Source organism: Cebus imitator, unplaced genomic scaffold, assembly GCF_001604975.1.
Source record: "Cebus imitator isolate Cc_AM_T3 unplaced genomic scaffold, Cebus_imitator-1.0 Scaffold145, whole genome shotgun sequence".
NCBI lineage: Eukaryota > Metazoa > Chordata > Mammalia > Primates > Cebidae > Cebus > Cebus imitator.
Window position 1 is genome coordinate 218,923 of NW_016107460.1, and position 18,448 is coordinate 237,370.

General features: G+C 33.5%; 1 protein-coding gene across 1 annotated transcript in view; it reads right to left on the reverse strand.

Moving 5' to 3' along the window:
* Positions 1–18,448, reverse strand: part of INTS6 (integrator complex subunit 6) — a 90,402-nt gene that overhangs the window by 63,183 nt on the left and 8,771 nt on the right. Inside the window, exon 4 of the mRNA XM_017542451.2 lies at positions 4,788–4,877. Coding sequence (XP_017397940.1) covers positions 4,788–4,877 — 90 coding nt within the window. The remainder of the gene's footprint in view (positions 1–4,787; positions 4,878–18,448) is intronic.

An 18,448-nucleotide genomic window follows, 5' to 3' on the forward strand; every position in this document is an offset into this window, starting at 1 on the left:
CTCCATGGCAATCATAACATTGGTAAAGAGATAATAGAAGGACTCTCCAGCATATAGAAATCTCAATATTTGAAAGATAATACTACTATTAGCACTTTCAAGGAAGAGAAAAATAACTGCTACACTATCCTGGAATGTGATTCATCACTAAGAAAGTACTGGCAGGATTTCTTCTGGGCTCCTTTATTGAGCAATATTCGTTAGCCACATGTTCCTGGAATCATAGTACAGAATAGTTTTCCATTGCAAAGCAGTACTAGAGAGGATTATCTGCAGATATCAGAAGAAAATCTTTTTCAGTATCTCTAATTATAATGTATTGGTTCTACCAAAACATTTGCCATCTCAGTTATATAACATAACAAACAGTACTGAGTATTTGGACACAGGTTTGTTTACCAACATCAAAGGTAACTACTAAGGAAGTAAGCAATATAGTTTCCTCATGTATCAGAATTCAAAGTCCTATTCTAATGCACTCCTCATAAGTGAAAATGCTGCAAACAACCAGTTTTATGAAATAGCTCCATTTTTTTTAAAAAAAAGGCCAAATACATACACACAAAATTAAATCCAAGCAATCATCAAAACTCCTAGATACAGTTATCCAAAAATACTACACTAGAAACCTATTCATGACACCTCAGAAAATGGCCTGGACTTTTATTAATGGGACCCAAAGATATAATTAAAATAATAAATTAATGTAAAATGATTTATTAATGTAAAATGTACAGCTCAAGATTTTCACTCATAATATAGCTGTTACTTCTCTTTCCTAATTCATAACACATTGCTAAGTAATGAGCTATCCCAGAGAACACAGTATGCCTACATTTTTCTGACAAACAAGTTAAAAGAAATTGGTTCATTTGGGCCTATACATACTAGCCAGGTCAACAGACAGTATATGGCACCACATTTTTCCTATGGCTAGGAAAACTATTTTATAGGCTAAAAACAACTTTACCCTAAAATTCACAGATATAAGCTAGGAGCCATACCCTATGTCAAATCATCCATAAGATGCTTGAAAATTCAGTCATTCAAAAATGAAATTATACTATAAAAATTCACATTATACAAGATTTGACACGACAGGTAATATTAACCCTTCCCCTGCTTTAGTACTCCCACACACTTAGTATGTATCCCTACTTTATCCCCTACTTTATCACTCATAAAACCATTTAATAAGTGATTTACCCCATAATACTGTGAACTTTAAAATTAAGAGCCAGGTATCAATCTTGTTTATCTTTGTTAACCTCATTGCCTAGAAATGGTCTGGTCATAATAGTTTTTCATGGAACACTGAATAAGAATGACTACCTAAAAGACACATATAGAAAGCTGAAGTAGACAAATAAGCAGGTAAATAGAAGATAAATTTTAAGAACACACAAAATTTGAATCAAGCAAAAAGGCAGTAAGCATATCAGGAAGAAAGCACTGGTCTGGAGCTGCTGGAATGTCTTTGGAATTGATAAATTCTAATCTAGACTTTGGCAGTAACAAATATTGTAACTTAAGCAAATCACTCTGCCTTAAAACAGCAAGAACATTTACTCCTGAAAAATAGCACCAACAGAATAGATATAATATACAATGTTAGATGACATGACTCTTAAGCAAAGGATATCATATAGGTGAAATACACAACTCCATAAAAAGTAATAGGTCGTATCAACGGCAGCCACAAGCCAACCAAGAATTATGTGCACAAATCTCTAATGTGGAAATTAATGACACATTCACACATTCAATAAATCCAAAAAAAGAATCAAGTTCTGCCAGAGGCAAAGGTGAGGAGATATGTAAAGACAGAGATATAAAAGTAAAATTATTATTCCCTAGTAGGAACCAGAATACAGATCATATCTAGCATTCATACACACGCACAACACATACACAAGAACAATACAAAAAGCATCTTCATGCTTTTCTATAAATTGAAAAGCTCCTTAAAACAAATAACATAATTATTTAGGCTAGAATAGTTCACAATATCTCACAACATTTAGCAAAAATTAATCTGGGATAACTTTCTCTTTGCTCCAACAAGAAGAATCTTTTCTCATTAAGAAGAAAACATGTAGGGGATCAAAAACATTCCTAACTTTGAATACCGAAACAACTCAAAAGCCTATGTTCCAACTGCAAAATAATCTACTTTTGCTTTAAAATAAATGAACCTTCCACCTCAGATAAAAAGTTGCAATGGTAATCAGTTTTAAACTCGATGACCAGATTCAATACAACAATATCTATAATCAATACTTTTTTAAAATATAAGCTCTGTTGTCAGTACTATGCTAGTATTGTAAAAGATAAAAGAGAACTAAAAGGTAAGATCTCTGCCCACAGGAAAACCTTCTTAACCTTATTAGCAAGGTACAGTAGTTTAAGGTTATAATAAACACAATGCCCTATTTTTCCAAAATCCTTCCCAAGGAAAGACCTAGGAAGAAAGGTGAGCAATTCCAATACGCATGTATATTTCAAGATACTTTTAAGTTGTAAGAAGTCCCCACAAAACAAATTTTACAAACAAAATAGATCCAGACATATGGGAACAAAATACACTGTACTCCAAAGGGCATTTCTACAAAGGCAGTAGACAGCACCTCAAATGGATCACCTCATACATAAGAAAACAACAGAAAACAGAAATGACTTCTCAACCAAAATCATTAAGAACACAAAACACACATTAAAAAGACTTCTAATTTGTTAAAATAAAGTTGAATGAAGCTGTTAATTATTATGGGTCCTCTTAAGAAAGAAAAATTAGTTTGAGAACTTCAAATTTAAAACGACTTTTTTTTTTTTTTTTTTTGAGACAGAGTCTTGCTCTGTCACCCAGGCTGGAGCGCAGAGGTGCGATCTCATCTCACTGCAATCTCGGCCTCCCAGGTTCAAGCAATTCTCCTGCCTCAGCCTCCTAAGTAACTGGGATTACAGGCATGCACCACCATGCTGAGCTAGGCTAATTTTTGCATTTTTAGTAGAGATGGTGTTTCATCATGTTGGTCAGGCTGGTACTGAACTCCTAACCTCGTGATCCGCCCACCTCAGCCTCCCAAAGTGCTAGGATTATAGGCATGAGCCACTGTGCCAGGCTAATGACATGTTTATTGCTTGTTTTTTTTTTTTTTTTTTTTTTAATATAATCCATGTCTACCTGTTTCTGAAAGTAGCAGGACCGTAACTGGCTGTACATGTTAACTAGTCTAAGAAAGCCCAAAAGCTTAAGTTCAGCTGTGGAGCATTCCAAAGCTACTGATAATATATAGACTGTAAATTATTTAATCATGGATTATAATCTACCTAAATTTTTCAGCTCTATCTCCATAAATTATATCCTAAATTCCCTTTAATATCAACTGTTCAAATAAAACAATTCTAGCTCTTTTCCCTCAAACCAATATCAGAGAATTATATTTCTTTAGTGGTTCCAATGCCTCATGAAAGTACAATACTATGTACTTTTCTTTACAGCCTACTAACTACTTTCATATACATTATTTCAGACTTCCAATAACCCTAAGAAGTAAGGCAAATGTTATTTTCTTTATCTCATGGAGAAGGTTATTTAGAAAAGTTAGGTCACTGGTACAAAGTTTATTGCTAGAAAGTAGTTGAAAAAAGACTGGACCCACATGTCCTGATTCCATGTCCAATTTATATTCTGTAATGTCATACAAATAAAAGTAATTCTAAATGCTACTAAACTTAAAATGTATACTTTTCCTGCTTAATTAAACCCTTGTAAATACCATGGAATTAAAATTAAGATACTAAAGCAAATGCAAATGGTAAAGTGCCATTTAAACAATCACCTTTCTGTATCAGCCCATGTTAAAGAGCAGTTCAAATACTATAGTAAAAACACCTTAAAATTAAAAAAAATATATCTGTTGTATTCATTAAACCACACCACACACAACTCTGCATAATGAATGTTGGTGTAGAATAGGTAAGGTTAGCTATAAATTTTTTATGGCGCTGAAGGAAGTGGCTCATGCCCGTAATCCCAACATTTTGAGAGGCTGAAGCAGATGGATCACCTGAGGTCAGGAGTTTGAGACCAACCTGGCCAACACGGCAAGACTCCATCTCTACTAAATATAACAAAAATTAGCCGGACATAGTGACTCATGCCTGTAATCCCAGCTACTCAGGGAGCTAAGGCACGAGAATCGCTTGAACCCAGGAGGTGGAAGCTGCAGCGAGCCGAGATTATACCACTGCACTCTAGCCTGGGCAACAGAGTGAGACTCTGTCTAAAAAAAAAAATTATTTATACTACATTTGACTTAGAGAAAATAAAAATGTCCAAAAACCTTACTTTTCCTAGTCTTAACCTCTTCTTTCCTTTGCTATACTCTAGGCAAAGAGTCTCCATAGTCATTGGATTGCCAAGGATGATCCACTGAAATATGGGAAGAAATTATTAGAATGCTGTTTCCCTTTTTTTTAATTTGGAAAAAAAAAAAAGAAATTTATTTTACTATTTATGTTACAGACTGACACTGTCACCCTCACATAAACTCATAAAGACACATACAAACAGTGTGGGTATGCTCAAACACTTCTCACGGAAGGGCTTCTTATTCAAGAAAATAAGAACCCTGCTACAAACAAAGATGGGCCGTAGGAGACAGATGACTCTAAACTGAATCAAATAATCAACGAGAGAACCTATTAAAGGTGTTCAATATCCTATACAAATAAAGATTGTTCAACTGCATTTGCATAATCCATGTAATATAAGCACAACTTACCTCATCCTGGACTCCACTGGTGGTAGTCAACTTGCTCCCATCAGTAATTGTGATAATTATTGCTGGCTCCAAGAAAAAAGGGTTTCTTCCCTAAAGTCAAAAAACACATTATCACATAAAGGTTTAGACTTTAGCCTAAGTTTTTCAAGTAAAAAGTCAATTCTCAGAACAGCATGTATACAATCTCCCTTTCTTGTTTCATTTTACATGTAGTATATACCTGTTTATACATTTTATGATATAGAAGGACACATAAACTTAACAGTGATTAACCCTGAGAAAGGGGGATTAGGTAGAGTTAGGTAGAGAAAAAGGTAGATTTTTTCACTTCTTTATACATTTGTGTATTGCTTTCATTTTTAGAATGAGAATATTTACGTAACTGAGAGTACTTAATTTCTTAAAAGGGACCCTATTAGTTCAATTCTAATAATTTGACTTTTTTAGATATTACAAATTACAATAAAAAAGAGCATATCCTGAGAAATTTTCTTTTTTTTTTTTTCCTGAGAAATGTTATTAAAGAGGAAGGCAAGACAGTAGGTGAACATTATCATAAGGTATGCATGTAATCAAAATGTCTAAGCAAATATCTAGGTAAATGGTTTGAAAGATTTTAAGACCTATTTCTATGGAAATGGTAGGGCTAATCTAAGCTCAGCTAAAATGTAACAATAGTATAAGATAAAAAGTTTAAAAAATTAAAAATGGTTACCTAAAGAAAATGCTTGGAGAGGAATGTACAAAAATAGTGGTAGCAGAAGCAATGGAACAGAGCAGCACAGGCTCTCAAATGTTCAATATAGAAGATGAGATAACATCAATAGCTTCCATTCAAATCTCTGGCCAACCCACTCTACTAGCACAATGATCAGACATAGGCGAAACACTTGGTAAGGGACTAAGACAAACATACGCTTGCCTTTTCCATATAAATGACTCTCATTCGAGGGACTGACAGAACTAAGACCAAAAGATATAAATTTCAAGAGGGTAAATAAACCTGTGTTTGAAATCAAAGTTATCAAATTATCTGCCACTAATGGTAGCAAGAACTGAATGAAGATTTCTTGGGTAAAATGTAGAACTGTATATGACACTTTTTTTAATGTGCATGAGTCACTTGGAGATCTTAAAAACAAAAGGCAGTTTCTGATTCAGTATGTCTGGGATGAAGACTAAGATTCTTCATTTCTAACAAGACTACCGGCTAGAAGACACTAACAGCCACTGTCCATACTTAGAACAGCAAGAATGTAGAAGAGTTATAAGCATATAATATTCTATGGTTCTATAACTTTATAATTCTCAGTTCCTAATATAATATATACATAATATTTGTTGAATGAATTTACAATTATAGTAATTATATGATTCCAACCTAATCATCATAAATGGGGGGGGGAGGTGAGGGGAGTGGGGGATATATAATAGACCGTCTTGATCAAATCATTCAACTTGTAAGTGACACGTGTACTTTTCCAATTGGTGGCCAAGAAAAATATGGTTCCAGAGGGAGAAAGATTCCTTTGGTTAAACAAACTTAAAATATGTTAGACATAACCTCTAGAAGATTCTGATGCATAGCATCAGTAAAATGTCACAGGAGTCTTGCAGGGAGAAAACATGAATTAATTTATCCCTCCTTCCTCCTCTATAATATTCATGTTAAATAGAACTTATTTTACAGAAGCATTACATTATCTCTCACACTATTCATCTTCAAAATATATAATAAATTCTAATAACATAGGGTCTTCTCAGGCAATGTTCATTTCCAACGCTTAGCTTTGATTGTTTCCCTAAAGTAAAATGCCTTTCCTTTTCCCTGCTCAAGCCTACCCAACTCCTACTCATTCCTTAAGGCACAGTTTAAATCTTTCTATTTTCCATGAAGCCTTCCCTGATTACTCTGGGTCTTTAATAATCACCCCCTTCCTTCTTCATATTCTAATAGTGGGAGTTTTCCACTTTAAACAAATAAGAAGGGTAAATAAAATGTTTCTTTAAATAAAATTGGATTTGAGTGGTTTCATGGAGCACAATTTGAATACCACTTCCCTACAATATTTATCCTCTAACCTTTTCAAATAATTTTTAATTTAAATATGAATTAAAAACACACCATCTTACACAACAGCATGAATATACTTAACACTGCAGAACTATGCACTTAAAAATGGTTAAGACAGTAAATGCTTTTTAGCACAATTTATTAAAAAAAAAAACAAAACTATCTTGTATTGTTTGCTATTGTTTCATGTGTTTGAATATCCTGAAGGCAAAGAGTATGTCATATTCTTCCACACCACTAAGCAAGCACTGGACACAAAACACTTCAACTTATTCATTGACTCACTGATTACAGCTTAATACAAACTTGCCTGGCTTCACAGAACCATTTAGAATTACTCAATCTTCAACAAGATTCAAAAAAATGCATATACATGTTACCTTTACCTCAATATAAATGTGTCCTCCCCAAACTGAATGCATAACAACTCATGAATTTGCTGAGCTACTAGGGTATAAAAAGGAGCACTACCTCCCTCTTATGACTTTCAACCATCTACTATTTACTCATTCTTGTTAGCCATTCAAAGATTTATTGAGTGATTATATATACCAGGTATCGTATTAGGTGTATGACATATAACACTAAATTTCTCTCTTGGTCTCTACCAGTAGTATTTTAGCTCAAAACTTGCCTAAGGGAGACAAAGAAAACCAAGAGGTCCTATTATCTTCGAAGCTGTATTTTGCTTCCACTCTTAAAGCTTAACTACTTTTGTTGACTTGCTGCTTTTCAAAACCAAATCAGCAAAGCTCTAAAAGCTACCACAGCATGGATCAAATACTAGTAGCAGGGTCTTCTGTATCACTTCTACATTTTAACATAAACAAAATCAGGGCAGGCATGGTGGCTCATGCCTATAATCCCAGCACCCTGGGAGGCCAAGGCAGGTGGATCACTTGATGTCAGGACTGCCAAACCAGTCTGGGCAACATTGTGAAACCTTGTCTCCACCAAAAAATACAAAAATTAGCTGGGCGTCGTGGCATGTGACTATAAAGCCCAGCTACTCAGGAGGCTGAAGCAGGAAAATCCCTTGAACCCAGAAGACGGAGGTTGCAGTGGACCAAAATCGTTCCACTGCACTCCAGCCTAGGTGACAGAGTGAGACTGTGTCTCAAAAAAAATCAAATTTTCTAACCAAAAGTCCAACACCTATTCATTTTTATTCTCATATAAGCACATTGAGAATTATCTTTCAGAGGCAACAGAACTAGTCATATTTCTATTAAAGAACAACAATCTACCATGTAACAGACTCTTAGATGATGACATCTACCTGAAAGCTATTACTTTTTAAAGGCCTATAATGTTTACAAAATTAAGTTAAAATATATTAAAGCTTAACAGAAAGTCTGAGTTATTAAATTTAATTAAGCTAAATCCAGACACTAAAACCAAAGTTACTTTTTCTTAAACAAAACAAAGTTTTTAGTTGAAACTTGACTAGTCTTATACCATACACTCTCCACCGAGGCTACCCTTAACAGGCCTGAAATTACTATAAGAAAAATAACATTACTGTTATAATATTGTCTTGATAATAACAATAAAGCACTTATTTCATTTGACCCTAAAAAACTTGGTGAGGTAAAATATTCAGGGAGATTAAATGATATAACTCAAGGTGGCTTAGATGTTAAGTGGCAAAGCCAGAACCTTATTAAGATATTCTAACTCTAAAATCCACATGGTCTTTCTGCATCTTCTGGAGGTCTGACAGCTACTAAATTCTCTTGCACATAATTCCATACCAACCTGGATTGTGCCATATTCACCCAACAAGGAATGGTGTTACAATCAGACTGTTTTGTTTTTAATATATTCTTTCTGCAATAAAATTAACTATACTAAGACTATTCCTTTACTTGGTAGATTTCTGTGATCCTGTAATTTCTTACCCATCAATTTCTTTATGTATAAAATCAATATATCTTCCCCCAACACAAACACACTGAAACAAAATACAATATATAGCAATGTTTACTTTTAAAAACTATATAAATTCAACTCTCGGAGAGTATATACATAAACACAAGATAAAATAACAAGTTCTTTAGTGACTTTAAATTTTGGGAAAATCAGATAAAGATCAAACATAGAAAAAGAAAAATATTATCATCCTCATTGTACCAATTATCCCTTGTCATGCCTAAGATCCTTTCCTCTCTAAGATTAAAGAGCTTAGTCAGGAATCACACTAAGAAAAGCAATAATCAGTTACTATAAAAATTAGAATAATGATTTAAGTGAATGCAATTTATACACAAGAGGTTTTTTTTTAATTTCTAGGAAAAATGTATTCCCATCTCTATTATGTAAGTGTTTGACATTAACAAATTTATTTAAGCATGAATTTCTAAATCACTAGCAGAAAGTAAACATGTTGCTCCAAGAAAGTTTTCTTATGTACCGTTTTGCACTGTTCCTTACATCGTCATCCTTTTCTATCAACATTATTTTAACTAGCAAATTAAAAGTTTTAGTTTTCTGCCAATATTGTAAGATTTTTGTCATGTTTTACAAAAAATAAAGTTTTAACACCTCCAAAGTCTAAATGAGAATTACAACTTAATTACTGTAATATAATGTTATTCAGTATCTGGTGTCAAGCCTATGCAATTTAATAATTCCCAAATCCTTACACTTAAAAGCAATTATTTTACATTATTATGCCTAAATAAGTATGTTTATAAAGTCACTCAGTTGGGAAACAATCCTCTAGAATTTCTCTCAATATTCACTTTGGCCATAAAGTTATAAATAGCCCTCATCATAATTATAATAAGAGATATATATATATATAAACAACTAAGCTCTGCTACAACAAAGACAACCAGTAGAGGGACTAAAAGTTTACTTTTGCTATTAGCAGAATAAATTCACATTTTACTCTCAGAGCAGTGGTTCCTGGCATAACATACCACTAGAAAATATAATGCAAAATATAATGTTCTAGCTCTAGAGCTACTTACTAATGGGAGTCAATCTTTTCTGTCATTAAAATTTTTCATTTTAATTTTGGTCAAAGACCTCAAGTAAGAGTTTTGCCACAAGATAACATAAAGCAAAACCTTTTACTTCACTTAAAATTTCCTATTATAGTTTTTTCAACAGTTGATATGGTGTTAAATAACTCAGTTAAAGCATAAAACCTCAATAATAAGAAAATGTAAAGAATATAATTAATTTAAACAGATATTATCTACTAGAACCTATGTTATTTTAGAAAGAAAACACTTTTGAAATGTTACAACAAATTATTTGGAAAAAATTTTTTGAAAATATTTAAAAAAGGTAATTTCCTCCAAATATAAGCTAAACTGATCTCAGGAAAAGAATTATTTTCAATTACCTAAGAAACTGAAAATGTAGCGGAGGAGGGGCACAGGAATGTTATCGTACCCTTAAACAGGTCGTAACTAATCTTTTGATGTGCTAATCATGTTTGTCAAGTCAATAATTCATTGTCATTATTAAATACTGCTAATTTTTTTTTAAGGTTGAGGAGGTTCATTAAATTATGGGGATAAATATACAACTGGGTAATAACATATTACAAACAAAATAGAATTACTAAGTCAATAAAGGTCTCAGGTCTACATTTAAATCGACATTCCAGGCCAGAATTACAAATTTTATGTTTTAGATTTCAGTAAGATTATTACTTTTATTGTTAAAATCTCAAGTAGTGTAGTAGAAATGAGTCTTTTGATGTCAAACTCTAAAATATTCATCTTAAGACATTAATGCTGGCAAAATAATACCTTTGACTACATAAAAAACATCTCTAAAGGATACGTTAGAAACTGATTAACCATGGTTGCCTCCACAGAATGGAAATACTAACTTTGTATAATACTTCAACTATTTTTAACCATGTGCATTTATTATATATTCAAAACAAATACTCTTCAAAATTAAAATGTGTTTAGTATTCTAAAATAAAACTTTTAGAAAACCTGCTAGTATATAAAAATCTAGTAACAGAATACATTAAGGTCTATAGCTACAGGAAAACATGTCAGAATTCCACAGTATAAGAAATATATTTTTAGTTTCAAGTAACTCTGTTACACAATTGTGTTCCAATACAATTCCTCTATTCAACCACATAATTCCTTATGTTAAAAATAAAACAGCAATAAAAACAGATGAATACTATGGACTTGAGCAAAAGTAGGGAGGAATTCCATATATGTGTTTTATGACAAAGGAACTCCATCCTGGAATTTGATGTCCTAATAGATCAAATAGTAATAATGTTAAGAAATAGTAAGTCACCATAAGAACTGCAGAATTACCAAAGTTTGACTTTGTAAAAACAATTAACATTAGGGAAACCTAATAATTGATAGGATTAAGTATAACTGCAAAAAAAAAGTAATATAAACTCAATATATCTGAAATATTAATAATTTGGTAGAATTTGGGTTTTATACTTGAATTAGAATCTAAAGTTTGAATAAAATTAACAAACTGTTCTGGTGAATACCTAAAAAGTAATACCAGGCAAACAGTGTTTATGCTGGCATATAAGGAGTAATTAAGCTATCAGAAGCATAACAATAATTTTACTTAATAAATAGTAATATTCTAAGAATCTAATATATACATTAGATGGACTGGGGCCAGGCATCCTAGCACTTTGGGAGGCCAAGGCAGGAGGACTGCTTGAGGCCAAGATTTTAGGATAGACTGGGTAATAATAACTTGGGAAAATTTTATTCTAGTGAAGCATATAATAAAAAAATAGTTAGAAATACATTAAAAAATTAATGTATAAATAAAAACCAAGATGTAAACATTTTCAGGTGAATGGAGTTATACAGCAATAATGTTAAAATTTAATTTGACCTAAAAGAAATCTGTCTAGTTTCTTAAGATTGATCACCTCCTTGAGTTGCTGACTGCCATAAAGTCTACAGATAATACTTTTGTAAAAGTCTGGTTAAATCCCATCTTGAACTCAGCAATGAACTCAATTTTAAACACTATGACAAGCAGACCTTGAATGTAGGGCAAAGCAGCAGACGAAAACCATTCTGGTTACTTCCTTCTAAACATCACACTACAAACATGGTCTCAAAAAAAAAAAAAAAAAAATCAATTCCCGCACACAACTGTCCTACAAAAGATGGCGTGCTATGACAGCCTTCTACATAAATATCTTAAAATTTACAACTGAAAATGAAGAACTGCCTAATAAATGTTTCAGATCAGAAAAGTTAGCAATAAAGCATTAAATTTTAAAAACAAACAAACAAAAAAGCATGATAAGCCCTTGGAAAACTCTGACAGTATATTGTTTCCCATATGCTATGGATGATGGCCAATCTGAAAATAATTGGGTAAGGCTTAATGTGAGGTTAGGCGTGATGGCACACAACTGTAATCCAACACTTTGGGAGGCTGAAGCAGGAGGCTCACTGGAGGTCAGAAGTTCCAGACCAGCCTAGCCAACACAGCAAAATCCTGTCTCTACTAAAAAATTAGTCAGGTGTGGTGGCACTTGCCTGTAATCCCAGCTACTCAGGAGGCAGAGATTACAATGAGCCAAAATTGTACCACTGGACTCCAGCCTGGGTGACAGAGCAAGACTCTGTCTCAAAAAAAAAGATATAATGTGAGATTAGTTTTAAGGGGTCCCGCTTTGTAAAAAATGTGGATTTTTAGTTTTCAAGGAAAGAAATGATACTAACCCAATTTCACAAAGATTTTTTAGGAGGAAACAAATTTCTCTAAAGCCATTACATAAGCATATATACATAGTTTCTAATAATCCATCTTGTTGATTCTGATTGAAACGCTTATTGATGCTTCTGCTAAATACCTTCACAAGTGTTTATAGATTTAAGATTTTCAAAGTAGGTAACATTTTTGGGAAACAAAAAAAAATCTAATACATAATACTTGTGCCTATCATTTAAAAAAAATGTTTAATAAGCCTTCCTAACTATACATACAAATCCACCAACAGTTTTACCTTAGAAATGCACTTTATGAAGAAACAGATGTCACATATGGATGACTACACAGATTGCTGCATGTTTTAGAATATTACTATAGCTCATTAAAATGGTAACTTTAAGAGCATGGCAAGACAATCCTTTGTTACATTAAAATTTACAGTCACTATAATCTCATTTGGGATTAGACACTATCCATTCTGAATTAACAATAAAATTTAGAATAAAGACCTTCTGTTCTTTCTACTACCTATTTAGGCTCGATCTTGTGGATGCAATCTCTTGGTTTTCCTTTCTAATTTATTGGTTTAAGAAATAGGATTGCACAAAATTAAAAGTTTTATATTCATTATTACATTACCTGCCAAAGTACATAAATGATCAAGATAGTTCACAACTCAGAAATCACTAGAGGACGCCAAGAAATCATTTACATTACCTGCCAAAGTACATAAATGATCAAGATAGTTCACAACTCAGAAATTACCAGAGGACACCAAGACATCATTTTTGCTAATTCCTGATAATCCAAAAGTACTGTAGCTTGTCATTATCTTGCAACATCACCCACTGTCATTTGCAGCCTAACCTTTCACACTGCATATTCAATTATCTTCAATTCCTTATTTAAAACAATAGATTGTTTTCAATTATTTCAGAATAATGCTGTTATTAGATGTTTCCAGTGTTGAAACGCAGAATAACCATAAGACTGCTGCTGTTTCCTAGTACCTAACAAGATTCACTCACTTTAAAACAAAGGGAAAGTTTTACTCTAACACACCAGCATCAATCCTGTCATTTCCTAGCTACAAATTGCATCACGTAATAGTACTACAATTACTTTTTCTCACATATTCAGAACTGTTTTCATGTATATAATAAAGTTTTATAAACAATATAATCCTTCCCAGGACCTTCATTAGGAGTCCCACACCTTATTTGGGCAAAATAGAAGGAAAATGTCAAAATGTCACAGATAAACAGGCAATAAAATCAGGTACATAGATAGCTGGGCGTGGTGGCGCACACCTGTGGTCCCAGCTACTCGGAGGCTGAGGCAGGAGAATCACTTGAACCTGGGAGGTGGAGGTTGCAATGAGCCAAGATCGCGCCACTGCACTCCAGGCTGGGCAACAGAGCGAGACAACACAAAAAAAAAAAAAAAAAGGTATGTAGAGACTACAATAATTTTTGATGATAGGAGTAATCATTGGACCGAAATAAATTTGTCCTTTGGTTACAACTGGTCCTCTTAACTGTAAGATTTTTTCAAGTTATAGTACTTTTCATGTAAAATTATCTCTCTCCGCACACCAATAGTCAAATTTCCAATCACATATGCCCTTTAAAAAAAATCTTCATACCAAAAAATCCTTCCTAGGCTTATCCTATTATGTTTTTTCCTACATAAATCTACATGACAAAAGGAATTATATATTTTATATTTGACATTTCTTCTGCAAGATAACAACTTCCCCTAAACCCCCATCCCAAACATCACCAATTTGAATTCTAAAATATATAATTACAAAGTCCTAGAAATGAACTCTACTCTAAATTTCCTTAAGAAGTTTAAAACCTTTTCGGTTTTCAAAATTTTTCAAAATGTTTGTTTTTTCTTTGGCTAGAAACACTGGATATCTAGTTTTGATCAATGACAGACCAAGTATATGACAGAGGTCCTGTAGGATTATAACATAGCTGAAAAATTCCTATCACCTCCTGACATCTTAATAATCGAGAACCTGTGTGAGCCTAGGATAATGCATGTGAGTCTTAGTTTTTAACAAAAAAGTTTTTTTTAGAAAACTAAAAACGTAAAAAATAGAAAAAAGCTTACAGAATAAGGATATAAAGAAAACATTTTATACAGCTGTATCTTAAATCTTACTAAAAATGAGTTAAAACATTTTTAAAACTTAAAAGTTTATAAAACAAAAAAAAGTAAGCTAAGGTTAATTTAATACTGGAGAGAGAAAATTTTCTTTAATAAATTTAAGGTAGCCTAAGTATACAATGTTTAGGTCTACAGCAGCGTACTGTCCTAAGCTGTCAGTTCACTCACCACTAACTCACTCACCGAAAGCAATTTCCAGTTCTGCAAGCTGTATTCATAGCAAGTGCCTTATCCATGTGTACCATTTTTTATCTTTTATACCATATTTCTACTGTATTTGTCTATGTTTATATCTGTTTAGACATATGAATGCTTTTAAAAGTGTTAAAATTGCCTACAGCAATCGGTATTGCTACATGCTATACAGGTAGATGTATAGCCTAGGAGCAATGGGCCATATACCACATAGCCTAGGTTTATAGTAGTCTATCTCATCTAGGTTTCTGTAGGTGCATTCCATGAGGTTCCTACAACAGATCTGTCTAATGGTGCAGTTCTCAGAATATATTCCCACTGTTAAGCAATACATGACTATATAATGGGTTATGGAACAACCTTAATTCTGTTTTTTTAAAAGTTTCAGACTAAAAAGCTTTTATCCTGTTAAGTGTTTACCATAATACTAGAGATGATAATCATCATCATAAACACACTCCTAACATGGGCCAGGCAGGCACTTTTGCTAGGTGATTTACAAACATTACTTCTAATCCTCACAAAACTTAAGGGTTGGTATAATCACAATTCTGTGGATGAGAAACTTGATGCTCAGGGAGGCTAACGGACTTTTCAAGACAATATAAGCTAGTGAGTGGCAGAACCAGGCACAGCCAGTTCTAACACAGCAGTTCTCTCCGTATTACCATGCTGCTTGTTCCGAAAAAAAGCAAGATTAAAATACCCCTCTAGTGCCCCATAATTTCATTTCTAAAATTTAAATAAGAGAAAACTCATAAAAATGATAATAGGTTGTTCTGTTGTACATCCCTTAATCTTTATCACAATTCTGCCAAATAATTTTTTTCATTCTACTTGTCTGGTGGGGAAAGTGAGGCTGAGAGGTTGTATGACTTGTCAGGTCACGAGTGGAATGGAAATTCGTAAGTGGATCTGGTCATATTTTTCTGAATCTTAAGACATAATGCTTAGAAATGTTCAAAACTACCTTAAGTTAAATGAAAACACGGTAGTTAACTCAGGTAAAAAGGTATAAATGGCTGGCATACTACATTAGAAAAATCGACTAACGAACAAAATTAATAGCTCTGTATTAACTAGCTACACATCAGAAACTTAAGAAATCAAAAAGTACCATAAACATATTACAATCTAGGTCTTAAAGTAATCACAGTATAAAATCCTGTCAACTATCCCTTATGTCCCCAGGCCTCCCCCTGCCTTTATTTTTTTGAAAGAGTCCCACTCTGTCACCCAGGCTGGAGTGCAATGGCACGATCTTGGGTCATAGCAACCTCCACCTCCTGGGTTCAAGTGACTCTCCTGCGTCAGTCACCTGAGTAGCTGGGATTTTAGGTGTGCACCATCATGTCTGGCTAATTTTTGTGTTTTTGGTAGAGATGGGGTTTTACCAGGTTGGCCAAGCTGGTCTTGAACTCCTGGCCTTTAGTTATCCTCCCTCCTCAACCTCCTAAAGAGCTGGGATTACACACAGGTGTGAGCCACAGGGACAGCCCCTCCTATGTTTTTGACCATGATTATTATTTTATTATTATTATTATTATTATTATTTTTAAGATGGAGTTTCATTCTTGTTGCCCGGGTTGGAGTGCAACAGCGAGGCTCACTGCAACCTTCACCTCCCAGGTTCAAGCGATTTTCCTGCCTCAGCTTCCTGAGTAGCTGAGATTACAGGTGCCTGCCACCATACCCAGCTAATTTTTGTATTTTTAGTAAAGACAAGGTTTCACCATGTTGACCAGGCTGGTCTCAAACTCCTGAACTCAGGCAATCCACCCACCTCAGCCTCCCAAAGGGCTGGGATTACTAGGCGCGAGCCACCACACTCAGCAATTGATGATTTTCACTGTGCACTGCCCCCTAATCTGCAAGGGTTCTGGGTTCTCAGTAAACTTTTTATTCTTCATACTTGCTCAGATGCTACTACCTCTGAGAAGTCTTTCCTGGTTCATTCCCTAGCTCGGGGTCCTCAACCCTTGGTCCCTATTTGGGGTGGGCAACACAGCAGAACATGAGCAGTGGGCAAGCGAGCATTACCGTCTGGTCTCTGCGTCTTGTCAGATCAGCAGCAGCATTAGATTCTCATAGGAGCATGAGCCCTATTGTGAACTGTGCCTGAGAGGGATCTAGGTTATGCATTCCTATGAGAATCTAATGCCTGATGATCTGAAGTGGAATAGTTTCATCAGAAACCATCCCAATGACCTCTACCAATCCACGGAAAAATTGTCTTCCACAAAACCAGCTTGGTGCCAAAAAGGCTGGGGACCGCTGCCCTAAATTCGTTTGCTTTCTGCCAAACAAAGGGAGGAAGGACTCCAACTAAAGCTAATTTTGAAACAAACAGTATTTGGATAGAATGTTACAAGCAAGACTAAATGTAACAGTGACAAAATGAAATGTTTCCCTTTCAAACAAGAACTGAAAGAAATCATACTGCATTACAGAACTATAGTCAAAACCTACGAAAGCAATTCGGACCCACTGGTTATATATTTAAATAAAATGTTATTAAATAATATACAAGTTACTAAAAAATCTGTATAACTGTTCTATCACCAATCACAATTTTTTTAATATTTCATAAATGTGAAGAAATTAAGCATTTTAACCTTTCTTGGCCTTTTCTTCACCTACAAAATGAGAAAAATTGAGTGAACTTCTAAAATCACGTCCATTCTAAAGCCCTATGAAACAATAATCATAACAAAACACAGAAAGTTTAATGAAAAGTTTTGCCAGTAGATGCAAATGTTCAACTTTTTAAAAGAGTATATATTTTAAAATACACTAAGCTTCACACTTCAGATTTGTGTATTTAAAACTCAATAAAAATTTTAGATCAGAAAATACAGACAAACCAAACCAAAACAAAAAAACTTTAGTATTCTGTTTAAAGTCTGGCAACCATGGTAAACTTTTATAGGCTAATAGTAAGACTAAACACAAAGTTTACATAAGGAAATTACTTTTTTAAAGCTGAGTACAATGGCAAGAGACTGCAGTCCCAGCTACTCCAAAGGCTATGGTGGGAGGATCACTTGAGCCGAAGAGTTCAAGACCAGTCTGGGTAACATAGAAAGCCTTTGCATCTAAAATTTTTTTTAATTAAAAAGCCCCAAAAAAACAAGAAAAGCTCACCAAGAATAATTTAATTGTAGAGTATAAATCTGAGTAAAGGTTATTATGGCCAAAAATCATTTTACATATTTAAGAAACATTTCAAATTATAAAATATTATATAATCTCTTTGGAGAAATCTATGACATAAACATGACTAAACAATCCTTTTAACTAATTTTGACCACAAATGACCTTAACTCAAAATAAACAAATAAGACCAATTCTTTCAAATATTAGATTTGTTCCTGATCTTTTAATTTCTAGCTATATATAATTTAATCATAATTATGGATATTCCTCCTATATCAAGAGAAAGTAAAATGTTCTTTAAAGGAGAAATAGAATCTATTCTTTTTATTTTTTGTATTTTTGCGATTTTTTTTTTTTTTTTTTTTTT